The 27,156-nt window shown below is 37.9% G+C and overlaps 1 protein-coding gene across 1 annotated transcript in view; it reads right to left on the bottom strand.

Annotated features, from left to right (window-relative positions):
- Window positions 1-1,231: 1,231 nt before the first annotated feature.
- LOC109099237 (collagen alpha-5(IV) chain-like) overlaps window positions 1,232-27,156 on the bottom strand; it is a 39,596-nt gene continuing 13,671 nt past the window's right edge. Inside the window, 51 exon segments of the mRNA XM_042760779.1 lie at window positions 1,232-3,031; window positions 3,129-3,301; window positions 3,859-3,973; window positions 4,066-4,243; window positions 4,350-4,562; window positions 5,115-5,213; window positions 5,312-5,440; window positions 5,537-5,608; window positions 6,027-6,099; window positions 6,520-6,653; window positions 7,022-7,030; window positions 7,389-7,397; window positions 8,643-8,828; window positions 8,927-8,977; window positions 9,072-9,378; window positions 9,451-9,590; window positions 9,693-9,782; window positions 9,915-9,929; window positions 9,932-10,012; window positions 10,530-10,676; window positions 10,772-10,861; window positions 10,983-11,150; window positions 11,398-11,511; window positions 11,629-11,779; window positions 12,432-12,529; window positions 12,782-12,886; window positions 12,987-13,079; window positions 13,315-13,483; window positions 13,765-13,956; window positions 14,070-14,140; window positions 16,197-16,286; window positions 16,382-16,630; window positions 16,775-16,810; window positions 18,048-18,135; window positions 18,234-18,278; window positions 18,566-18,619; window positions 18,699-18,743; window positions 18,831-18,887; window positions 19,088-19,141; window positions 19,401-19,493; window positions 19,569-19,610; window positions 19,698-19,733; window positions 19,886-19,948; window positions 20,312-20,392; window positions 20,516-20,542; window positions 20,654-20,707; window positions 20,798-20,860; window positions 21,214-21,258; window positions 21,342-21,386; window positions 21,517-21,606; window positions 22,367-22,426. Of these exon segments, the coding sequence (XP_042616713.1) occupies window positions 2,950-3,031; window positions 3,129-3,301; window positions 3,859-3,973; window positions 4,066-4,243; window positions 4,350-4,562; window positions 5,115-5,213; window positions 5,312-5,440; window positions 5,537-5,608; window positions 6,027-6,099; window positions 6,520-6,653; window positions 7,022-7,030; window positions 7,389-7,397; window positions 8,643-8,828; window positions 8,927-8,977; window positions 9,072-9,378; window positions 9,451-9,590; window positions 9,693-9,782; window positions 9,915-9,929; window positions 9,932-10,012; window positions 10,530-10,676; window positions 10,772-10,861; window positions 10,983-11,150; window positions 11,398-11,511; window positions 11,629-11,779; window positions 12,432-12,529; window positions 12,782-12,886; window positions 12,987-13,079; window positions 13,315-13,483; window positions 13,765-13,956; window positions 14,070-14,140; window positions 16,197-16,286; window positions 16,382-16,630; window positions 16,775-16,810; window positions 18,048-18,135; window positions 18,234-18,278; window positions 18,566-18,619; window positions 18,699-18,743; window positions 18,831-18,887; window positions 19,088-19,141; window positions 19,401-19,493; window positions 19,569-19,610; window positions 19,698-19,733; window positions 19,886-19,948; window positions 20,312-20,392; window positions 20,516-20,542; window positions 20,654-20,707; window positions 20,798-20,860; window positions 21,214-21,258; window positions 21,342-21,386; window positions 21,517-21,606; window positions 22,367-22,426 (4,971 nt within the window). The 3' untranslated portion in view covers window positions 1,232-2,949.

The raw sequence follows: 27,156 nt of genomic DNA on the forward strand, positions 1-27,156 counted from the left end.
TGTTTAAAATCTAAGTTACTCAAAATAAACTTCTGCAACCTTGTACCTATTGCTATGGTGCTGGTATTAGCAACAGCACTGGTGCTTGTGTAATATCGCTTCATTTCATTTGAATGACAGATCAGTTTTAAAAAGTGATTGCGATTTCCTAATGCACTTCTAACAACCCTTGCTGAAATGTAGTCTTGGCTGCACCGCTACAGAGCGCAGAAGGGGAATCCTCCTCTGATAGACGCCTCTGCGTCATTAGGAGCTGAGGTTTCTCTCTGCAGATCATTTGATTTCAGTAGCTTGTACAGTATGTGCACAAATGTAGGTTGTATTAGGGTTTAGGCTGCATGTGGATCATGAGCTCAGGGGCAACATGTGAATGTTTACGCCAAAGTCCAGCTCTCAGGGGATGTAGTATTTGCCACTAGATGCTCCTGTTTCAAAACAGACGTGAGCAGTGATTCCTTTTTAAAGCTCATTAAGCAAAAGGTTATTCCCTAAACCATGCAGGCCATCCGATATGCCCCTAAGGGGCAAATCACCTAGAAATACAGATTTGATGTGTCCCATTCCTTGAACCATTCCATAGACACAAACTTAATCCAAAGTCAGACTGTACAGTTATCTCCAACTTGAATGACTTAACTTAAGGTATGAATATTGCAGGTGTCATATGCCTACTGTATATTTTATATATATATAAATATATATAGATATATATATATATTTGGACATTTATGACAGAGTTAACCATTAGTTAACTGTCTATTATTTTCCATCAATGTTAAAACAAAGAAAAAAAAAATATTTTCATAATAAAGGACCTGACTTTCAGAGCATGACTGAACGAGTAGTGAACAATAAACTTTCGGGCCAAGCTTTATTCATTCAGAACCAGTGTTGACCCTTGTTTTGGTTCCTTCTAGGAATAAAACCACTTAAGTGATATTTGTAATGAGCTTGGCTTGGTTGTTACCCCTTGTTCCTGTTGTTGGCCGGAACAAATACCATTATCCCAGTGGCAATGGGGTCACTGTCATCCGCTCACCGATACTGAGAGCTTAACTCTTGCCAAATATCAGCACTCAGTTTGTCAACTGGATCTTATATGGACTGTTTAGGTTCTAATAACCTCTCCTAAGCTCAAAGCTTAGTCATTAACCAATCTGTCCTGGATAACATGCACATTGTTAGAATCAGAAAGAGCAGGAGGGTGATACACTAACAGGAAAAATACAAATAGAGACACAAACCATATTTATTTTAGTGACTTTTACATCCACTTAATCATGTTGTTATTGAATCATCATGCATTACTACACAACAAAACAGTAGCTGCAAATCTGCAAAGTCTTGTGCAATTCCATATGCATCTAATGTAAATAACGATATATATATAAGGCATAGATGTCTGTCAGAGTATAGACAGCTATTTGGTGCAGCCCTGCAGTCCCTCTAGTGGTCCACCGTGATAAACCTGTATTTTTGGATTCCATGCAGCAAGATTTGATGCTTTATATGACGAAACTTACTGCAAAGAAAATGTAGTTGTTGTTATTAGTATAATATACTAATACCGTCCTAACAAACCAGAATCCCACTCTTAAAAAAGTTCACCTTGCACAGACAAAGTTTGTTTCATTTATTTCAGTCATTTAATTTCATGACAACTTCTGGATACTAGACATAAAAGTGGGAAATGATTTTGAAATACAGATTTTTGCACCCCATGATGACTTGTGAAAAGATCTTCACTGTTTTAGATTAGATAAACCACTGCTCTCAGCAGATTTCATGTATGTACTGTGTACAACTATGCATACACAAAACTGTCTATACTATATATTATATAACTATAATATAGTTTATGTTCACATTTGCTGACAGACAGTGGTTCATCTAATCTGAAACAGTGATACACCACATTATGAAGTAATATAACAAATAAGAATCATATATCTGATGGGTTTTCACAGAAATTGCTGTTTAAATGAAATCTGAATTGAGGAGAGGTTTGTAAAAACAATTAAATTTACGCATGTGCGCTATGAAGAATGCACTGACAACTACTGACAAAAACCCCCCAAAAACCCTACAGCCAAATCAAGTTTCTGGATATATACTTTCTTTTAAATGTATATATATATATATATATATATATATATATATATATATATATATATATATATATATATATATATATAATACTGTTTAATGTAAATGAATGTGGAACTAATATGTGAATAAAACAGTGAGCATACAGCATACTGACAAAGAACTCAGAAATTCATTAAAAAGATCTGTTTTGTTTTACGCTAAAAAAGTGGTTTACACAATATACACATTTTATTACTTACAAAAAGAGATAAATGACACATTGCTAAAAAGTCCTGATACAGCAGTGTTAGTACCACCAATAAAGAAGAAAAAGTGTTTGGAAAAAAATGATAGCTTTAAAAAAGCAGTCCCATTAATGTAACGCTTCAGTGCATTTGGTCTCTTTGATGTTCAAAGTGCCGATTTGGTAACATGGAGACAATTCCACAAAAAAAAAAAAAAAGAAAAAAGAAAAAAGCCAGAGAGCACTTCTCCCCCCCAAAAATGTACCATTTGTGTACCAACATTAAAATTCTTGTAGGAAAATATTACATGAAAAGGATCTCTAGAGAAAAAAAACCTAATGCACATTGTGTCACAACTGCCATGGCACCTTGCTGGACCTGCATGTTTCTTTTGAGGTACTTCTTTTTCAAAAAAAAAAAAAAAAATTCTAATAAATTCATTTATTTTGTTCAGTTTCTTTTGCTGTGTTGCACAGTAGCACCATAGAGGAGTTAAATGTGAAGATACTGCACCAGTGGAACTTCACTGGTAACCAGCATGATGGCTGCAGTCGTTGCAAGTGATGTCTGATCCTCAGCTACAACAACACCAACAGACGGCAAAAATGTCACTACGTTACGTCCTCTTCATACACACAATACAGCGGCTCACACGGGTCTCCAGGTTTCCAGCTTTCAGTGTCTCTGACTGTGGCTTTCTGTTTGGCCAGAGAAAGAAAGTTGACATCGTTTTGCTTTTTTCAAGAAAGTTGCCAAGAATATTTTCAAGGATTGGTGTTTTGAATGAAATATTACCTGAACATTTCATTCACATCCACAGTGGCCAGCCAGAAGCTGTAGGAGTTGCTGTAATAATTGCAGGTGCCTCGACCGTGGCACTCGATGAACGGAGACGAGCGGAACTCCTCCAGACAGGAGCCGGGAGAGGCAAGAGCCTGACCTGAGCCCTCAGCACCTGCACTGGTGTGCTGTTACACAGAGCAAGATGAGCAGTGAATGTGAGGCTAAACCCAACAAGGATGTCTGAGATCTTTTAAAAATAGGCCAGTTCTTATTAAAGCAATCTTATGCTGTTTTTATTTTTTAACAAAATTTCAACTTCAACTTGAAGAGTTTAAAAATGTGAAGTGATGAAAACCAGTATAAAGATTATATATATGTCTATATAACTGGTTAAAAGAGTTGGAAACATTTAGCATGTAAAACTTTATTATCTTAGTTACTTATTTTAATGTTTGAACACTCCTAGTTTCTGTAAATTAAAAAAAAATAAAAAATTGTCATGTCATTACAGTAGATGTACCAGAGAAAGCCAACAATGGGGCCTTCAAATATTTTTATGCACAATGGGGGCCTTGGACTTGGCCAGGGTCAGCTGTTTTATGCTTCTTTTGTTGCATGATAAAATGGCTTCTTTACATGTTGGTTAGACTTTGATTTGGCAGACAAAAGTTTACTAATATAACTAATGTTCAATTTCCTTCTAAATGAATTCCTCACAGAGTGTACAGTATATGGTACATACCATCATGAAGGAGTAACCGATCCAGAGTATGTCCCAGTAGTCTGGACAGGACGGCACCTGAATGGTCTGGCTGTGTATAGCAATCACCATGGCTGGAGCTTCGCACACAGAGCACCTGCACACACACATACAAAATGATTCAGGTAATGCAATGCATTTAAGAAGCCAAACCACAGATCTCACTCCTACACATCATCAGTCTCTTACCGACTGATGAAAGGTTTGATCCTCTCTCCAGTGATAGGCGCCATGTTCATGGGCATGGACTGTGGTGTGGACAGCCAATAGGAGTAGTCATTGCGGGAAGCGAAGTTGCAGACATTGTTGATGTTGCAGAACATGAAAGGCATTGTGCTGAAACGACGCAGACAACTACCTGCCGTACCTGATGTTTGTTTGAATGAAGGTTAAAAGCAGATTTGTCAGGACACATGTGATGCGAGAAAGCAAATGCTACATGCGTGTGCTCTGTGTGTTTTGGGGCCACTCACCCAGGTCCTGTCCGTGCGCCCTCTCGTTGCCTTGCACATAGAGTAGAGAGTAGCCATCATAGATGAGTGTTGTATCACCAGGACACGCTGGCACGTCTGTGGTCTGACTGTGGCGTGTGATCAGAAAACCGTGTGCAGCAGACGATGATCCTGAGATACCCGGAGGGCCCTGAATCCCTTCTGGACCAGGAGGGCCGGGGTAACCACGCTGACCTGTAAATAATTATGTAAAGACAAAAGAGAAGAAAATCAAGGAGTATGGAGAAGATTCAGGCACTGTTTATAAGCTTCCTGTTCCAAAAATCTAAAGAAAGAGCCACCAATGTTAAAGATGATCCTTAAAGGGAAAGTTCACCCAAAAATGAAAATGCTATCATTATTTTCTCACCCTTATATCAGCAACAATATCAGCTATCGTTACTCACCCTCATATCGGCAACAAAAAAATGAATCAATATGAATCGATCAGTTTAATCCAAGTCTTGTGAATAGATTTGATCACAAATTTAATTTAGTTAGTTATTAAACTGAATCTGTCTTAAGGGTTCGGAATGACATGAGGGTGAGTAAATGATGATAGAATTTTTAGTTTTGGGTGAATTACCCCTTTACATTTTTTTTACTTGAATCTTTAAAGGCCTTTTAATTGGAGAAGACAGTGGAGATGCACCAAGTACTGGAAGATGACCCAAGCTGGATTTGGATTTGGGTAGGCCTTGTGCAACCTGTCCACCCACCAAACCACATCTTGGACCTTAACATTACCTGGTTGTCCAGCTGGTCCTGCATTTCCCTTCTTTCCTGGTGAGCCGGTAAATCCTGGAGGTCCCATTGGACCTGGGTCTCCGGGGTTGCCAGGTGAACCTGAAGGCAGAAGTGACATCAGACATGAGGAAAAAGATCAGGTATCAGGTATAGTACCTTTATTCACTGTACTGTACAGTCTAAATGTATCCACTAACCCGGAAGACCCTGTAATCCCAAGGGGCCTGATGGGCCTCTGCTGCCTGGGGTACCAGGTGGTCCAGGTGGACCACGCTCCCCCTTCAAAAAAATAGGTTCTGGAGCATAACCTGGGTCACCAGGAGGTCCTGTGGTCAACAGATGGGAGAGGAGTATTAGACGATGCATTTTTATTGGATTTGTAAAGGTGAAAAAAAATATATCCGGGTTTTAAAACGTCACACCTGCTGTTCCAGTATCACCACGTTCTCCTGGGATGCCATTAGCTCCAGGAAGACCAGGTTGTCCTTTAGATCCTATAACATGCAGAGGTTACGTGGATAAGACTTTTTCATAAATAAAGCTTCACAACCTGCATTAACATTTACACATATTATTATAGATTCACTTTGCTGTTGTTCCAGACATGTATGCTGTTATTTTTTTTTGTGTGGAACACAAAAGAAAAATTATGAAGAATCAATTTATGTGATCAAAAATATACTAAAAACAGTCAAATTTACAATTATTATTTTCTATTTTAATCAATTTCAAAATGTAATTTAGTCCTGTGATAGTAAAACTGGATTTTGCTTCATATGCCATTTTTAGAATATTATTCCATGGAATAAATAACAGCAAATGGCACTGAACAACATTACAGTGTATAAATAATTACTGACATTTTAATATTTTGGTAAATGACTCTTTAATTTTTAAAGAAGGATAACCGACCTGGGAATCCAGGAGAACCTGGAGTTCCAGGATCTCCTTTCGGGCCACTAGGTCCTGGATTTCCTGGAGAACCCGTCAAAAACAAATAACAAACACCATTATCCATCTGAATAATATTATAAATGGAAATTAATAAATAAATGGCCAATTCTTTATATTATTTGAAATAAATTTCTAATGTAAGAAAAAAAAAAAAGACAGCAGAGATACCAAAGACATTCTATCATAACTGCAGGAAATTGGTTGCAAATGTTTAATCATTATGTTCAATTGTTTAGCAGCCATTACCAAGAAATGATCATGACCAGAGTATGTTAGAACTGACCAATCAGAATCAAGTATTCCAGAGAGCCATTAATAAAACAAAATATTGTCCTCATTAAACAAATGCAACCTACAATAAAAACGTTTCTACTGTACAAATGCAAAATGTGTGAAACCCTTTGCTAACAATAACTAAACCTTCTCTTTGGAACACTTTTATAATGCTTACTGGAAAGCCAGGGGAACCGTAATCTCCTTTCAGTCCTGGTGCACCAGGTGTCCCAGGGAATCCAGGCATGCCCTTCTCACCTTTTACTCCTCCAATACCTGGAGGTCCACGTTGACCCTCAGGGCCAGGAGGACCTCACATTCACAGAAAAGGAATCAGTTTCTAGCTGTTTTACTCAGACCAAAGCAAGCAGGATTCATCTTACATCATGAAATCACTGTCAGCATTATCAAACATTGATGTGCGTGTTTATCATGTATAGTGTTGTATGTGGTATGCTGAATGGTTCTGGGTTGTTCAAGGAGTTCGTACAGACACAAAGAGAGATCAACTAAACACTCATAACTATACTCCTATAATTGGATGGGGATAAGAAAGTTAAACATCAAAAATCAAACATGAATCCCAGTCCCACTCAACCTCTTATGCAGAGGTAAATTATCTAATAACAAATGGAAGTGCACAGCATGACACAGGTGAGTATCAAACCAAGTTGTCTAACCTGCAGGACCTATAATGGGGTCAAAGGTCAAGGGGTTCCCAAATGTCCAATTAGAGGAGAAACAAAGAAAAATGTCAACGTTTTAAATACAGAGCAAAGCAACATAAGTAATGTGATGTATTGAAAAGAAAGGTTTTGTCAAATTTCAAAACGTTTCAAATTCAGAAATATTTTTACAGAGGGCATTACTGGAGAAACTGATTAGCATTAGGGTTACTTGCATGTAATTATGCATAATTAATTGTTATTACAATAGAAAGTACATATAACGTGCAACAAGGACACCTTAAAATAAAGTGTTACCTATTCTAATATAGAGTTATGCATTGTAGCATAAAAATCAGCTCTATAACATGAAGAAGCTGACCTGCCGGGCCTGCAAAGATCCAATGTCATCAGGAGGAGCAGAGCCATTCCCACGAAAAGTAATGTAAAACAGAAAATGCATATAATACCCAGATTGTGTCTGGGTAAAAACAAGCCCAACAGACACTAGCCAAAATGGTCTCCTTCTTCATCAAATTAAAAAAAGCTTTATATCTATTTTCTATGAAGTGCAGCAGAATTCATGAATGTTTTTGTTCTTTTTTCCAAGGTGGAGCCCATTTTAGATAGTCCTGCAGTGGCTTTCATTTCTTACAAATCAGCACATTTCCCATGCAAAAGTGCCAGATGACCCCTCATTTCATTTGGTGACAGACATAGACAGCATCCTGTGGAGAACACTGCAGCTTTTACTGCTGAAAAGAAGGGATGTGTGGAAGTGAAGACACACAAGGGTGAATGATGATGGATGGATGAATGGACGGGTGAACAGCTAACCTTGGATAGTGGAAGCAGACAGACTGCACAAAACCTCTTCAAGCATGCACATCCTTCATTTCTCTCTAACACATGACAAACCGGCACACAATAAAGGAAGGGAGTGATGAGAACAGAAGATCACTTGCAGTGAAGGTAATGCAAACAGTGTGTCTTGTGCTCTGTCATCTGAGAGTGAGTGTATTTGTGCTCAGTGACATGGATATGGCATAATCATGATTGCTTGTGCAATATTCCATGCAAATCAGTCAAACCAACAAAAACAAAGCCAGTTTGCCCTCCGGTTTACATGTGCTGATGAAGTGATTCCCAACCAGGGGTACTTGTAACTACCGTAAACAGATTTAAGACTTAATAATATTATGGTTGCCGGTAGATAAAAATTCATTTTGTTAACGCATTCAGTTCCTTTTTAAACTAAGCAGTGTGTAAGTTGTGTCAATTACCAGACAAATATTACTATCTTCTCTGGTATAAGTTTCCATAAGAGTTACAAGCCTCTACACCAAAACTGTGAATGATATCACTTTTCATAAATCAATTTGTTTGTTTCTGGAGGGTGTAGGTGAAAACTGTGTTTATGTTGGCCAATTCAGAATTTCTGTTTAAAACAATTCTTTGGATACTTATTTTAACAAATTTGTTTAAATACTATATTAAGATATTCTACTCCAGGCTACTCTTTGTTAAAACTAAATCAAAATAATTGCGAATGGCACCTTGATATGATCATTTTGACTAATGACATGGTGAAACCCAGAGGGCAGAGCTGGCCAAAAGGATGAGATCTTTAACTTACCAGCTCTTCCGGGGGAACCAGGTGGGCCTTGGATACCTTTAGGTCCTTGCAGAGGCAGGCCTGGAGGCCCCGGTGGTCCTACAGGACCAATTGGACCAGGCAACCCAGTGAATCCTGCCTCCCCCTTTGGACCAGAAAATCCAGAATTACCAGGAGGTCCCGGAAATCCAGGGTCTCCTTTAGGCCCTGTAAAAGAGTCAATTATTGGAAATTTGTTATGAAAATTGTAAGAATTCTTCTGGTGTGAAAATGAAGATAGATTAACAAATCATTCAGTACTTTACCTGGTAAACCGGGGAAACCGGGTGGGCCTGGGCCACCAAGGCCTGGAGCACCTAGGTAAAAAATGTTAAAGAAATGATTCTAGATACATATGCTACATTGAGCACATCCAACTCACTTTTGATTTTCTTTTGAATTCAGACTAACCTGGTTCACCCTTTTGTCCTGGAGGTCCAGGAATACCGTCACGCCCAGCAAGACCTTTATCACCAGAGAGGCCAGGTAATCCATTTCGTCCAGGATCTCCTGGCCTACCAGGTGCTCCACTAGGACCAGCAGGGCCTGGAGCACCATCCAAACCTTTAGGGCCAGGAATGCCAGGTGCACCTTGGAATCCTGGGAGTCCTGGCTCACCCTTTGGTCCAGAGGTACCGGGAAATCCTGAAGATCCTGGAAGGCCAGGCTGGCCTTTCAGACCAGGGGTTCCAGGAAATCCTGAAGGGCCTGGTTCACCCTGGGGATTTGATAGAATTTAATATTAAAGTAAATATTCACAGTGTTCAAGCAGAAAACATGATGTTTTTACCTTTGGCCCAGGAGTTCCTGGTAATCCAAATCCTGGTGAGCCAGCATCACCTTTGGGTCCCAGGAACCCTGGTGCTCCTGGGGTTCCAGGCTGGCCAGGTCGGCCTGGTTGGCCGGAGTTTCCTTTCACTCCAGGAACTCCTATAACAAAACAACTGGCTCAGTCTAGCTTCAAGATTTCAAAACCTCAGAAATAATGATCAATGGTTTTGTTTTAGAGTTGTGCAAGAATGAAGAGCTGACCTGGTAATCCCATCTCCCCCATGTTACCCTTAACTCCTGGGGCTCCTGGAGACCCTGGAGTTCCTGAGATACCAGGATCACCTTTGGGGCCTAAACATGAAGACAAAATCAATTCAACTTGTCAACCAAACCCAATTCACTAGTACATATGCACATACAGGAGACTAGCTGATTGAAGATTCTTTTGATGGCTCAAATTCAAATATGTGTACTTTGTTTTACCTGGAGGTCCTGGAGACCTGGCCTACCATCTTGCCCAGGGAGACCAGGATCTCCACGGATACCGGGAATACCCTTTGCTCCTGGTGGTCCGCTTAAACCTACGAAACAATAAAGAGGATCATGAAGTGACCCAATTAAATGAGGTCATTAAAAGGATCGATTTTTTTAAATTCTGAATTTGGAAAAAACACAGGTCATGGAGGGACCCAAGTTTTCTTTATATAAGAGATGGTCCCACTGATATACCGATCACAAAGAAAAGGTATGGGAAAAGCTAATTATGTAGAAAGTAATGGTTGACCAATATTTCGCCAAGGCTGATACACCAACCGACATTTGTGAATATGTTTTTTTTTTCATTTGCAAATCCCATTCTGTTTATTTGTGAATCAAATTTTTGTGAAATGCCTGATATATATAGTGAATCTCATTCTATTGATTTGTGAATATGTTTATTTTTTTGTAAATCTCTTTACATTTATTTGTGGATCATAATCTATTTCCTGGAATGAAGAAAAAGTTCTAACTACATACTAGTAGGAGGAAATAACTTAAGATTGGTTAATCCAGACCATGATGGTGTGAGCTAAGTAGCAGCTAATATGTTTGACTCACCTGGAGCTCCGGAATCTCCTTTTAGTCCTTTAAGTTGATTTCTAGATGAGTCTATGCCAGGTGGGCCTGGAATGCCTGGGTCACCTCTGTCTCCCTTTGTTCCTGGGAAACCTGGGTTTCCTGGTTGTCCTGGGACACCGCCATCTCCTGCAGGGGCCCAGAGCACAATAATATTTCACTCTATGAGGGACTTTATGAAATTGTTTAAGAAATTTGAGCTAAAGCAAAAAATGGTATCAGACCTTTTGGTCCTGGAAAGCCTTGTCTGCCAGGGTTGCCAGGGGTACCTGCAGGTCCTGGAGCACCCATCTCACCCATGTCTCCCTTAGGCCCTGTAATAATGACATAGGATTAGTAGAGAAAGTCCATAAAGAAACAAGACATACATTGTATATGTTAACTAAATACGGTCAAAAGTGGTAACATCAGTGGATATTACTCTCATCATATTACCAGGCAGTCCTGATAGCCCATCTTGACCAGGTAGTCCTGGACCCCCAGGTGGACCAGCTAGACCAGGAGGTCCAGGAAATCCAGGATTTCCTCTGTCACCTTGCAACCCTGGAATGCTCAAACCTGGGGGGCCCCGGTCTCCTTTCTCTCCATTCGCACCAGGGACTCCTGATGTAGAGAAGACGACAATGGTGTGATATAGTGATGCACTAGAGATTTGTTTTACTAAGAACCATAATAGCGGTACTAACATCAGCGTTTGATAACGTTTATGGGATATACTTTATTAAAGGCATATTTTAGTTTACTTAAAAAATAAATATAACAAGAATATCTTTAATCCAAGATTGTTTCTGGTCGCACAGTTCAATAAATGCTTGAATAGTTCAAAGGAAGTGAAAAACTGCAGGCATACCAGGAGTCCCCAAAGAACCAGGAGCTCCTGGAGGACCAGGGGGGCCCTGAAGACCAAAGGCAGGGAGCCCCGGGGGGCCACGAGGACCAGTACCACCAGGAAAACCAGGATCACCTACGTGCAAAATGAACGTGTTTAATACTTGTAAATAATAAACTTGAAAAAAATCAAAAATGGAAAGGGATCTAATTTGTTTCCAATGCAACATTACGATTTAATCTCTGTCTCTACCTTTAGGTCCAGGGGCACCGTCAAGACCTGGACGACCTGGTGCACCAGGGATTCCAGGGAAACCAGAATCACCTTTAGTACCGACGACACCTTTACTGCCAGGGAATCCTGCAGGACCTGGAGGGCCGGGTAGACCAAAACCAGGCTCTCCCTTTGGGGACAAAGACACTCATTTGAGCACTTTAAGCTTAAAGCTATTAATTCCTAATGCAGTCCACTAATAACCCACTCTAATTTATTGTATAAAAAAAGGAAACACAATATTGCCCATAATTCAATGCAGACATGACAGTCAAGCACAAAAAAGGAAAACAGATGCACATAGCTGCTTTATTTCTTTCCGCACTTGTACACCTCTTTCATTGTTCAGTCATCAACAGATAAAAAAGGTGTAAAATAAATAAATGAATAAATAAATCATTTAATCCAAAACTATATTTGATTACCGTCTGTAAGCTTTTTTAATATTTCTGAAAGAAGTCTCTTATGCTCACCAAAACGGCATTTATTTGACAAAAGTGCAGTAAAAACAGCAACATTGTGAAACAGTATTAAAATGGCAAAAAAGTATCAAAATAACTGTTTTCTATTCAAATGTAATTTATTTTTGCAATGGCAAAGCTTAATTTTCAGCAGCCATTACATGATCCTTCAGAAATCATTCTAATACGACAATTTTGTTTCAGGATTCTTTGATTAATTAATATATCTAAAAAGAACAGCATTTATTTGAAATTGAAATCATTTGTTACATAGATAGATAATAATATCATATTGTATTGTTTAGAATAAATGTTTCATACTTTGGGTCCAGGTAATCCAGACTGACCAGGCAGTCCATCCGAACCTGGTCGTCCAGGAATACCGGGTCCACCAGGAGAACCAGCAATACCAGGAAATCCTGAAGAATATGGACAGCACTGTTAGACATATGGACAAAACTGTTCCTCAAGTTTAAATGACCAGTAAATATATGGCACAATACATGTGTCTAGTGAAATGAACTGGCAGGTATTTGGTCAAATCTGACCTTTTTATTCATAGCCATGAATAATGCCCATTTTCTAAACAATGTTGAGTGAATTGTAAAACACAATGCAGTTGACAATCGATGTGAGTCTAATAGCACTTCAACAGCAGGAAAACACTGTACCTTTAGAACCAGGGGGTCCTGGCAAACCAATACCAGGAAGACCAGGATCTCCTTTGGATCCAGGTAAGCCTGGGAACCCAGGCTGTCCTGGTGGGCCAGGATTACCTGTACAGATATGGAACCAGTTTCTGTTGAATCTGCTCCATATGCATTTAAGACCACTAAATGAATGTTGACAAACCATACAAGTCATTTTTTTCTTTACCTGGACTTCCTGGAAAACCTGGATTTCCGTCACGTCCTGGGGGTCCACGTTCACCTTTATCTGACACTGCCAACCCAGGTTCACCTTTCTGACCTTTAGATGATATAATGTCCATAGTAAGATCACTGCTACACTGAAACATGCCAAGCTGCAAGTTGAAGTAGTCAGCTGCATTTCTAGATATCACATAGTAGGTAACTACACTTAATTTCCTTGATTAGTGCAAAAATAGCATATATGTAATTCATATCATTCACATTTTTTAATCGATTGACTGCCTTATAACAATTTGAACATTAAAAAACAAGACAAAAGTTTTGGTCCTTACCTGGTGCTCCAGGGCCCCCCGGTCGTCCTGAAACACCCTGGATACCTTTCTCTCCAGGAGGGCCCTGAGGACCAAATCCTGGGGGACCAGGTAGACCCCTGTCTCCTGAAGATCCTGGCAAGCCAGGTTCACCTGGTGGACCTTGTGCTCCTTTCACCAATGCTGAACCCTGGAAGAAAAAAATGAATATTTTGGTGCAAATTGTTTTGTGAAATCATGTAACGCCAAAAGTATGTTTAAATAGGAATCTTAACACACAGCAATAAAAAAAAAAGATTGAAAGACAGAGGTTGAAAATATTCTCAAAAAGTTGACTAAGATAAACAGTAATTTAATAGTCTGAGTATTATTATTATTATGATATCTGTGTATTATTGTATATCAGTGTACTTGACTGTACAAAAGACCCAGAAGGTATAGTTTTCTACTGAAAAGTGAAAAAGCACTCACAGGTGGACCTCTGAGGCCTGGGGGACCAGGAACTCCATCACGACCAGGTCTTCCTTCGAGTCCCGGCAGGCCTGTTGGGCCAGGAAAGCCTGTGTCTCCCTTTTCTCCTTTCACACCAAGAACAGAGAGGCTATCGCCTGGGTCGCCCTTCTCTCCAGGGAATCCAAGGGGACCCTGAGGTCCTGGTATTCCCTACCGTGTAGCAGTATTAAATAATTATATTCTTTAATAACACTTTAGCATCTGTCACTTTTAAACAAAAAGTGAGTTATCCAGCATGTGTGAAAAAACTAGGAAGCACTCACAGGTGGGCCCATGATCCCTGGCCCTCCCGGGAATCCTCTGTCTCCTTTAGATCCAGGCAAACCAGGTGCACCTGACATAAAAATAAGTGTGACGTTCAGCTTAAAAAACATCTGTACTTTATATAAATTAGCCATTTATTGTGAAATTAAAGTTTTGTTCTATAGGCCTGAAGAACATGGACAGAAAGTACTCTACTTGGGTATATACTGTCCTACTGAAACTCATGACCATGTTATTTACATGGCACACAAAGGTATTTGAAAAAAATACTGTGCATCACCATGCTACTGTTTTTATTTTTACTGTAATAGTGATGAGCAAAACAGGAGATAATTTAACATTTTATTCATGAGATTTGTACACCTTTATTAGGTAAAACAACATTAAAAATAAATACCTGCATGGCAAATAATCTCCTTATAAAGATCATGCATGTGAAGATACTTATTTTAAAGGGGTGGTTCATTGCGATTTCACTTTTTTAACTTTAGTTAGTGTGTAATGTCGCTGTTTGAGCATAAACAATATCTGCAAAGTTACGAGGCTGAAAAGTTCAATGCAAACAAAGATATCATCTTTCAAAATTCTGCCAGTTTAATGCCTACAAAAACGGCTGGTAGGACTACAACAATTTACTTCCCGGGTTTGTGACATAACAAACCCAGATAAACCCCGCCCCCGGGAAAAGGCAGCAAAGGGGGCGAGGCCAAGCTGCGATGCTTTAGAGAAGAGGAAAAGAAAAATTCTATTCATATATGAATCGCGATTCTGTCTTCTAACGGATTCACAAGTTTCAAAATTAATGTTCTAAAGCAGCAGTTTTTAATACACTTCCTTGCGTCCGCTGCTCTGCACATGCTGTGCATCTCTCTCTCTCTGTCTCTCTCTCTCATTCAGCTCAGCTTCAACAATGAACTGTTCCAATTATACACTTTTCACATAGCTATGAGAAGCATTTAACATGACGTGCAGTTGCTGTACTGTATTAAAGCTTTAATCAGGATAAAACCATATATTAAAAGCTTACAGAAGCAGTAACATTTACAAATAACAGTGTATCTAAAAGTATGACACAACAACAAACAAAAAAACATAGGCCTACCATTAAAAGCAGTGCTTGCACAGGTTCTGCACGATCCTCTTCCATAATAGCCACTGCTTCTCAATCAGGCTCAAACTGATAAGCAATATTAATAGGGCTGCACGATTAATCGAATGCGAACGTAGGATTATGAAATCGATTAAATCGTTCGCGATAATAACAGCTGTTTGCGTATCTTCTCAGTGAACTACGGCACTGTGTAGTAAATGCTGCTCCATCTGAAAACACGTGAAAATACCACATTTAATAACATGCTTTTACTCCAAACTCATTAAATAACGTCAGTCGAGTGTTTGAAATAAATCCTTCTGTGATATGATGTGGCTTCTTAAACAGAATAATTAAGGCACACAATATTTCATAGTGTTCTAAGCAGTGATAAAGGCTATGTCGATTAGCATTTCATTACAGATATACTTTATCTTGATAAAAATTATAATAATAAGAACTCAGATAAACCATATATTGCTGTAGTCATGTGTTTATTAGTCACGCTGAATCAATGAAAGCAATTAAATTTTGTTTATTCAGCTGCAGCCTGAGGCATTTCCTATTTCTTCTTCGGGGCATATTTGGATTTTCAGCGTGAGAGTGCCCTCTGGCCTTTGGATGGAGATTTACTGCTGATCACAGAACTGTGCTTTACTGAAAGATACGCATGACAATTGCAGCTTCTGCCTAATCACTATTTATTGCCTTTTATGATTTAATTTCGATGAATTGTGAAGGACGGGACGTTTAGACGTACACTAGAGGTGGTTTAGCCAACCACAACACACTAGGTTAGCTAACCAATCAGAGCCCATCGCCTATTGGTTAGGGAGGGGCTTCATAAAAGAAGGAAATGATCAGCGTGTTTCTCGAGAAGGGACAAAGCAGTGTGGAATAAAGGTAAATTATATGAAAAATAATGCGTTTTTAAAACAAACGAAGCACTAACACATGTTAGACTGCACCCTATAAATACAATCAAGCCTAGAAAAAAAAACTGTGAACCACCCCTTTAAGTTAACTTTAATCTTACCTGGATTTCCAGGAGGACCTGGAAACCCTGGGGGTCCTGGGACAGGGTTTCCATTACTGAAACAATTGACGCATGTCTCTCCTTTTTGACCTAAGAAAGTTGGTATTAGAAAGCATTAGACACAAAGTTCCTCAAACCAACCAAAAAAGGTATTTTTATTTTCTAATATGAAATAAATGACAAACCCTTCTGTCCTGTTTCTCCTTGAAATCCTTGCTTCCCCTGCAGGCCTGGAGTACCAGGAGGACCACGATCACATTGTATTTCGTTGAATATTCCTGGGGGACCAGGAGGTCCTGAGACTCCTTGGGGACCAGGTGGACCTGTTCTCCCAGGTGGTCCAGGGAGGGAGATTCCAGGTTGTCCCTCATCCCCTTTTTCTCCTTTCTCTCCAGGTAAACCTGGTGAACCGGAAGGCCCTGGACCTCCAGTTCCTATAATGACAGATTTATTTAATTAACTGCATTAATGAATTAACATGAATTATGCATGACCGAACTGCAAATAAAAAGCTGAAATTTTTTTAATGAAAGCTGTGTGAAATACATTACAAGCTAATATAAAAAAATGTAACCTACCTGCAAGACCCTGTGGCCCAGGCGGCCCCTGAATACCTACCAAAGGAAAAAAATGCATTGACTACTGACACACATAACACTGTACAACATATTCTTGTGCATAAACTGGAGATAAGTTATATTTCTGCTTTCTTCCTTCAATGTCTGACCAGGCCACAATACATAACCTTTAATACATACAAAAATAATTGCATCACTAAAAAGGGGACTTACTACTAGGGATGGGCGATATGGGCTTAAAAATGTATCAGATAATTTCTGATGTTTACTGCGATAACGATATCAATGACGATAATTTAGGGAATCCTGTTTTTTTTTTAGAGAAAAGTATTATCTTTCCTAGTTTTACCCAAAATAGGGTGTTGTGAGCAGTACACACGACTATTTATTTCATACTGGAAGCCGGAGGGCGCCCTTGCGCAGAAACTCCACATATGCACAGTAGAAGTAATGCTCCAGGAAATCACTGATATGGACCATATGGACAGAGGTATCCAGTGATCGCTGTAGCTGAATAAAACACAGATAGAGAAATATTGACTGAGGAAACCTGAAGACAATAAACACGCGATTGCACAAAATACATGGTCTGTGTTCTTCAAGCAATCTTGGGTATTTTCATAAGAATAAAGTATATTTATAATGCAATGGTAATCGACATAGCCTTTATCACTGTATATAATGCTATAAAATAGTATGATTTTTGCCTTATTCTGTGATACGAAACCACATCTGATCTCAAAAATAAGTTATTTGAAACCTGTTATGAAGTTAATATGGAGAAAAAGCACGTCAATAAATAATATCTTTGTTGGACAACAGGTTTGTAAACGACTCATACACATGTAAAACTGTATTGCACACGTGCTACTGTAGTACATTTACTCAAGGCTCAGACCGATTTTTGTCGCACTGTACAGAGTTATCTAAACCTGTTCCAGATTGTAGGAGGAGCTGCTCAATTTCACGTCCGCATTCCTTCACATTACTCCACACAGTCGCACACACAAATGTGTCATCAACTAGACTTTATCGTTATTATCGTGGGAAGACTAATTTTTATCGTGGGGAGAATTTTTACCGGTATATCGCAAACGATAAGATATCGCCCATCCCTACTTACTACTACTGTTACATGGGACTTATTCATCTGATAATACATGAATCCCATTCAGGGAACCATGCAAGAACAAACATAATGAGAAGCATGAATTATGGACTAATCTTTTTACACAACTTATCTTAAGCCTGACCTTGAGTAATGTTTAAATACCTGTCAGTCCTCTATCTCCTTTAGGGCCAGGATATCCTGGCGAACCACTGTCTCCTTTTGGTCCTATTCCACCTGGGAATGGCCCACCCTATGAGGTGAAAACATTTTAAAAGTAAACTAATTAATTAATGATAAATCAGGCCTGTGTATTGATGTCAGAATAGAACAGTGATATATACACCATACCCTGTATGATGGAGGTCCAGGAGGTCCTCGATCTCCTTTCTCACCCTAAAGGCATTAATAAAAGAATATATGTATGATTTCAAACAAATACAATATCCATGTTAAATCACAACAGGTATGCAAATCCGCCAAACAAAAATGGAAACTAACAGAATAATTAGACATTTAAATTCATTTCAAGTAACAAAATGACTTGTAAGTGAGCTTTTTTTTATAAATGCTCAGCTCATTTACATTAAAGTTGCACCTCTGTGCCCAAGATCATCACTAGACTAGGTTTACTATGGATCTAAGCGCTCACACTGTTAAGGAAAGAAACGTTAAGTACTTACTGTTGCACCATCTCGCCCCGACAGACCAGGAGGACCTGGTTCTCCTTTATCACCCTAAAAAAGAGATGTCACAACATTAAAGAATATCACCTGTGGGATAAACATTACTAAACATCTCTTGTAGACAGCTTACTGGATATCCAGAGAGGCCTTGTTCACCATCTTTGCCAGGTTTTCCTTATGAAAAAATATATATATCACAGCATTAATGTCATAAAATGCTGTAGACATAACTGAGTTGGGGTTTCAACAGGCTTCAACTCACCCTCTTTCCAAGCTCCCCAGGTTCTCCTTTCTCACCTTTCTGGCCCCCTTGTGGACCCTGTCAGACAAAGACATGATTGTTAATTACAAACTGAACAAAAAAAGAAAAAAAGCATAATCCACATCATATTTATATGTACATATAATGATGATGAATACTATCAGATGAATACTACAGTTCTGTGAGAGGTCAAGATGCCAGTGTGTTTTTAAAGAATGTAGAATGGAACGAAAGGAAACAAAAAGAAAGATACATACGGGGGAGCCAGGGAGACCTGGAAAACCAGGTTCTCCAGGTTCGCCGCGATCACCCTATTAAACAACAAACACAGCAAATCATTAATCAAAACATACATTCACAAAAGCATGATATACCAACTATCATGCAATGTAAGTCAGGAATCTTTTACTATTTGTCATTATGTATGACAAAAAAGTAATTGAGTCGAATATGGCCAAAAACTGCATTTGGACTGTGAGGTAAAAAATAAATAAAAATGTTACATTAATAAGACTAGTTCTAAAAGATAATAAGGCTGGTTATAAAAGGTTTGAAGCAAGTAAATGATACCTTTTCTCCTTGTTGAATGACTGTGTCAGGTAAGCCTGACACTTCGCCAACCTGCCCCGGTGGCCCAGGAGGTCCTTTTAATCCACGGTCACCCCACACACAAAAATATGCACATTAAAAACATTAAAAAATGAATATGTTGTTTTTGTCACAGAACAATGTGCATACCTTCTCTCCTTTGGGTCCTTGGAAGTTCAAACCCATGTTTCCCTTCAAGGTAAAGAGACACATTAGCACTTTGACAAGAAGTGAGACAAGTTAAACCTGACACTGTTTAATTGTAGCATTCAAACTTACCTTTGGCCCTTGTGGACCAGGAGGGCCTAGACGACCCTAAAAAAACGGTGGAATTAACAAATGAAATGAAGTCTAAAACTGTATGAGCCAGATTCACAGGGCTTCATCTGAAATATGCATGGTGGAGTCTGAATCACACAAGCTTACAGCTGCACAAATTAACAAAGAAATTACAATCAGCATCTTACCTCATACCCACGGGGACCAGAAGGACCAACAGGACCTGGAAGACCCGGGGGTCCAGGTTCACCCTATATATTGCAACCAGAGTGTTATGAACTAGAGTTATTTCATATTTATAGGCACTTCAAGAAATGCAAATATATTATCTGTTAACTTGTTGGTACAGTACAGAAGGCAAATTCGCAAGAAATAAATTTATAAGGGGTTAGCAGATGAACATAAAATTTTCATTTTTGGGTGAACTATCCCTTTAAAGCAGCTTATATAGTAAATAAATCTCATTATGATACTCCTTTGAAAGGATACACAGTGAATTAAGCTTTGATCTAAAAAATATGCTTTGATTTTACCCCAAACATTCATGACAACACAAGTTTTACTGTTATTTGGAAAAATCTGGTTCTGTTGCTAACTGATCTGGAAATGCTCACCCTGGAGCCTGGTAAACCATTAAAGCCAGGATCCCCGTTTTCTGAAAGGCGATTAATATCTATGACATCCCCAGGCTCCCCCTGCAGGAGAAAAGAGAAGGTATTTATAAACATAATTTCACACACATCCAAATACGTACTGAAGAAAGTGTGCCACTACAGTGCAGAACATCAGCATGCGCATTATGGAATGAAAATAATTGCCTTTTGTCCTGTAGAACCTGGTGGACCCTGTGAAGACAAGAAAGTAAAAATTATTTTGAGAATAATGACTTCAAATACTTCTATGAGCGCATGACAGTATGCTTACATCTTTGAAATGTGACATAAAGCAACACTTACTGATGGACCTTGTAAACCTGGAAAACCTGGACTTCCTGGGAATCCTCTTTCACCCATAAAGAAAAAAATGTTTATGTTTGTTTCTTTTTAAGTTTTAATTTAACCAATCTGTGAACAGGCAAAATATTCTTGTTTGGATCATACTTTGGTTCCGTTACAGCCAGGAACTCCTCTGAGTCCTGGGGGGCCATCCAGTCCGGGCAGACCCTGTCAGTCAAAAACAGCACATACATGCTTATAACTATTGCCATTTACAGTGAGAGGCAAGAGGTAGACCGATGACAACAGAATGACACAATTATACTGTATTACTACTGAAAAACATGTTGTTCTATATTCTGTCAATGAGCAATGAGTTTTCAGCAAATTATATCTGAGGCATAATTTGATGATTTGATCCAAGCCAAGGTGCACATATTACACTAATTGATAGTGAACTTCATTGTCAACAATGTTCCATTTGGATTTTATCGATCAGTTCTTGCAGCCATAATTATGTAATCTGCTTAAGAATTGTCCTCTGAAAAGTTTGTTTCCTGTTGATTCATTGATTCACTCACTGGGATTCCTGGTGTTCCTGGGAAACCTGGTAATCCAGGAGGTCCCTGCAAAAACACAGAAACTGTCAGCATTTGTTGATAACTGTGGATTCATTTTGAGCCAGAAGCTGTTACAGAGAAACTCTCACTCTTATTCCTTTAGGCCCGCTTGGCCCTGTAGGTCCATCATCACCCTGTGAGAGACACAAAGTCCAGTTTTAATAAAAGCAACAGTATAGCTGATCAATAACAGATTCTGGTTGATCTGTAATTATACATATGAATATATGAATATCACAATGGACAGATGTGCTGACCACAGACCTTCTCTCCACGAGATCCAATCGGTCCCTCTGGTCCAGGGAAACCTGGAACACCTGGTTGACCCGTTAAACCTGGAAACCCTTGCTCACCCTGTCATTATAGTTAGGAAAATATTTAAAGAAAAACATAAAAGAGACCAAAGAAGAGACAGCATCATAGAGAGCCATTATCATTATGGATGTACACAGAAGATCACATCACTTAAAAAAAAACAATAAAACTAAGCAATGTAAACAGTTCATGCGATCTTATCAGACTAGCGTCTCACATAGGATTTCAAAACCACAAACATCTAAGCATACAGCGATACATAACCCAGCGTAGCACTTCTGGTAGCACAGGTAAAAATGAAAAGAGTTAGGCTTATGTTGAGTTCCTGTTCACGTCATTTGAACTTTAAATGAATTTGGGTTGGCCTAGTGGAAAGGCTAGCCATGCAATGCACGCAGTCTACAGATGCATTCCCTTCAACCGTAAGTGCCCTACAAAGTGGATTTCACAGGATATTCCAATCTGAAGGGAGCGAACATGTTTAGTTCGAAAGGCACTGTAAATGGCATAAGGAATAAGGGAACATCAATACATCAATACAGACATATGTATATTAAAGTATAGCAATTTATGTTATACTTATTTAAAGAAGTATATTGTTATCAGTCCTCAAACTCCTCTAATAAGTGCAACTCAAGTTTTATATGTGTTTGATGATGTTACAAATGAAAACATTTTGTTGGGTGAAGTGAACTTCAACAGATATCCCGTTCTCTGGAGCAATGAACATTGTGCAGGGACCCTGTCGACTGGAACGCAGCTTATGCATGGGGCTGTTTGTTTGTGAATAAACACTCACCCTCTGTCCTTTCACTCCACTACAGTCACACTTTGTTCCAGTCCCACAACCATGACACGCCTGAAACACAAAACACAACTTATTTATTACACACACAGAACAGATTTTGGGGGAAAAAAAGTCTATTTAAAAAAAATTTATTTTATTTTTTGTCTATATTTTAAATGTTTTTAAAAAGGGGTTTGTTATGTTAATCAAGGCTGCATTTATTTGATCAAAAATACAGTAAAAACAATAATACTGTTATATACTATTGCAATTTAACAGAACTACTTTCTATTTTAAAATATAATTAATTCCTGATGGCAAAGCTGAATTTTCTCCAGTCTTCAGTGTCACATGATCCTTCAGAAATCATTCTCAGATGCTGATTTGGTGCTCAAAAAACATTTCTTATTATTATCATCACAGTTAATTTGCTTAATATTATTGCTTAATATAATATAACTAATTTTATTCAGCAAGAATACATTAAATTGATCAAAAGTAACAGTAAAGACATTTATGTTACAAAAGACTTCTATTTCTTATAAATTCTGTTATTTCTACTTTCTATTCACATAATCAGTTTATAAAAATATTAAGCATTTTTAAAATTGATAATAATAACAATTATTAACAAATAATAATTGATAATAATTCATTACTAAATCAGCATATTAGAATGATTTCTGAAAGATCATGTGACACTGAAGACTGGAGCTGGGGCTGCTGTAAAATCAGCTTTAAAAAATCTTGACAGCTATAGCTGGAGTCTTCATTTCTCTTGTGAGTGAACAATGACTACATTTATCAAAAGTAATATTTATTTATGTACTTTTTAATGAGGGAAAAATTACTGGATGCACGATTAACATAAAAAGGTAAATAAATGTACAGAGGATCTATTACAAAACGGAAACCCTGGCAAATGAATGCAAACTATGTCAACAGCATGATAAACACTGTTGAGTCAGAATAAATGATTATTACATCACAGCAAATAAATTGACTGTACAGTTACAATAGACTGTAGTTGCTTTCTTTTTTACTATAAAAGGCCCATGGGTATTTTTGATACAAATACTAGATGGCGCTATTTGCTTTCTGAAATAACCACTACTTCTTAAAACAAGATCACAAGTTCTCAAGTAGACATGAGCTGTAGTAGAATGCTTATTTCATACATAGAAATCTGTTGCCCATGAAGGGACAATGTCATGATGGCAAATGAGACTTAAACGGATCATGACTTTAATTAGTATAAAACAAATATTGGTATTATTAAATAGAAAGAATTAACTCCTATTGATAATACTGTTAAGAATTGAATTCAAATATAATCATAATAATTAACATCTACATGGAAACTTTTTCACTGATCATCACATCACCAAGAAGGAAACATGTTACTGTATTTGTCAGATTTTACATTTTAAAATATATTCATATAGAAGTTTTTTTTTTTTTTTGTAAAAACATTTCACAATATTGCTGTTTTACCGTGTATTTGATCAAATAAACGCAGCCTTTAAAATTTATTTCAAAAACTAAAAAAATACAACCAACCTCTTTTTATCTTTTCAACAGTAATGTACAATTTGAGACAGACTTCACATCTTGTGTTCTTCTATGTTTCCCATGTTAGGCATTTCATTAGTTTTTGAGACAGAAAGAATGTTTTACAGCCTATGGTGAAAAATATTATTGCATATTAGGTTGTTGCATCTGCCTATAATCGTGATTTGGGAGCTTGTGCAAGGCTTCTGTAAGACAGTTGTTCAATATAAGAGAAATAGTTCTGAAAAGGTCCACTACATTACACTACACTAATGAAAGCCACACAGAAAACGTGTGCATTAATGTTTAAGTGCACACATGAATTGGCACATGATGTGCTTTATGTTGTTGGATGTTCCCTGTCTTCTTGTGTACAATTTGCAATAATAATAATAATAAATCGGAATATTGGTCCTGTTAGTCATACACATGCAAACAGTTTTATAGCTTGTCTCCAGAATCTCAAAGTCTAAACAGACAAGCTGAAGGAAAGTTAAAGTTTCCTGGCTTGTAATGTTCTTGGTTTCACATTTCACACTATAGTTCACATTTTTGGGTCAGCACAGTCATATACTGTACTGTCAAAAACTTTCACTACATATTGAACTGGCCCACAGGTGTCATTAAAACAGGAACTCTTGAAATTAATGTTACATTAAGCACATTAAACAAAAAATTATCTGAAATAAGCACCGAGCTGAATATATACTGTACACTGAATTCTGCTGAAGCAAAATGACCACACAAACAATGATATATCATACTATTAAGACCGAACTGGACAGATTTTGTAATATAAAGAGATACCTCAATATTTAAGGCATTCTTAAATCACAATAGAAACACAACAAAATCACTGACAAATAAAAGGCTTCATAAAAAGATTTATCTTTTGGAAGAGCATCTCATCACCTGCAGCAGACAAAAACTAATTCTGTTGTTGACAAATGTTTTTGCATGTCTAGACACTAGAGGGCAGATTTTAGATCTACAGTCAAAGTGGGTGGAAAGATCAGTGGCTAGATGGGGAGATGAACAGGGCCACCCTGTGGAGATTATTAAGCAGTGCAACGATTGATCCACAGAGGGATTCAGCAGATTCCAGTCTAGGGCTCTGTGGATTAACTGACCCCCAGTGAAAGATGGCCTGAGGGCAGATGAATGCTGGGAGCAGACAGAACAAAGTGGCAGCAGACCACAAGTAATGCATGTGTCTGAATGGCCCAATCAAACACACATATACAAACACATGATCATTATCACGCACAAGCTCACAGTCAAATGTTTTGACCAGTTTCACTGATTTAATGAGAAATATTTATAACTGGCAAGCACATTTATCATAAATCTTTTCCATTGTTAATGTTTTAAGCTGGGGTGCATAATATTGTCTGTATCTGTTTGCAGTAGCATAAAGTGTTAATGATGGGGAAAACAGGTGAGGTACAAGGAAAAGTCAATCATCCATAGATTGATTAACAGAAACACACCAAAATGCTTTTTTTATTTTTCAGGCACCATTCAGCAATAACAGTAAGAATAACACATTTCACTACATTCCTTTTCCACAGTCACTGCTGTATTTCATGACTTCAAGGTCCATGGGAAGAGAAAACAGAAAAAAAGATATCCTAAGAATCTCTTCTTAAACATGTTTTTAGTGTAGAACTCTTTTAAGTCTAATGAGCCAGAAAGCACCTCCTTCTGATGTCCTGCACCTGTGGAGTTAAGAAAAGAATGACCTTCAACCTCTAACAGTTAGTGGCTCGTGTGAGTGCGGGTGAGGGGAAAAACATGCACAGGGACAAGTGTTTACCAAGGTAATGCCAGATTTAATCATATTGCACTGGTGTTCTCTTTAAACTCAACTAGAGCTGTACTCAGAAAATGACAACAAACTCAGTATGTCTCTCGCTCAATGAGGAGCTTGACTTCAGATTTCATTTAAGAAGACTTTTGGATGCAAGCACATGCAAAAACAACTAGCAGCAACCTGAACAATGAAAAAAAAAAAGAAGAAAAAAAAAAATCCTGTTCCCAGGACTCCAAGGGGAAATCCACAGGGGGTATAAATTACAGATACTGTAAGCCAATGTTTAGTTTAAGGAGTATTTTATACAGATAATCACACTTTCATTCTCGATCTATTATTGGTTATTTAATATAAGCTATGGTTCAAAAGATTTTGGGTCAAAAAGGTTTTTTTTTTTTTTTAAAGAAATTATTACTTTTATTCAAAAAGGACTCATTAAAATGATTTAAAGTGACAGTAAAGACTTTATTGTTACAAAAATACCATTTAAAAAAAAAGATTACTATTCATCCTGAAACAAATGCATCACAACAAATATTAAGCAGCACAACTGTTTTGAACACTGATAAAAAAAAGAAATGTTTTAAGCACCAAATAATTTTTTTTTTTTTATGTAGCAGGTTTAAATTAATAATCGAGTAAGATTATTCCAGATTATAAAAAATACATTTTATACTAATTATTATTAATAATATTAACTGCTGCAGTATTATTATTGTTTTTATTATTATCAAACAAAACAATAATTAAGAATCAGTTATCAGACATCTATCTTCCATAAAAAAATTTAATAAAAAAAAACTCTACTGGTGGTTCAGTCTAGCACAAGCTAATTACCTGACCAAGGAAGAATCCCATTGATCCCACACTGCATGCAAATGGCACACTATGACAGATAATTATGTTTCTGAATCAGATAGGTTTTAGGATTCATCACAACAGACTACTAGAATGATGAAATCAGGACAGTGATGCATGGTTGTTGCATTGTGCGTCCCTTCTCTCGTGGGTTCCATTCAAAACAGTACACGCACAAGTGCTCCTTTTAAGGAAGATAAAGACATTTCTCACACACACTGACAGAGAGACCGTGGGACTGTAAGTATGGGTTTGGGATCTCGCAGTTTCTCAGACAGCAGGGGAGGCTCTTGAGTCAAGGCCGTTACTCCAACCCTAATCTGGGATGTAGCAAACAAATACAATTTGGTTACAGGATTCAAAATGAGCATCAATGTAGTGTTGTTTACATCTAAAACACATTTTACTGAAATCAGCCATTAACAATGCCTGACTTTCTATGAATTGCTGGATATTTGTGTCCACATCACTGACTGAACCGATAAAGCTCTTATCAAATTCCCAAAACACACAAGTTTCCCAAGAGAAAGAGAAACTGACACATTTCTCCTATCACACAAGCTGTAAAAAATATCTGAGA

The sequence above is a fragment of the Cyprinus carpio genome, chromosome A7 (assembly GCF_018340385.1).
Source record: "Cyprinus carpio isolate SPL01 chromosome A7, ASM1834038v1, whole genome shotgun sequence".
Classification (NCBI taxonomy): Eukaryota; Metazoa; Chordata; class Actinopteri; order Cypriniformes; family Cyprinidae; genus Cyprinus; species Cyprinus carpio.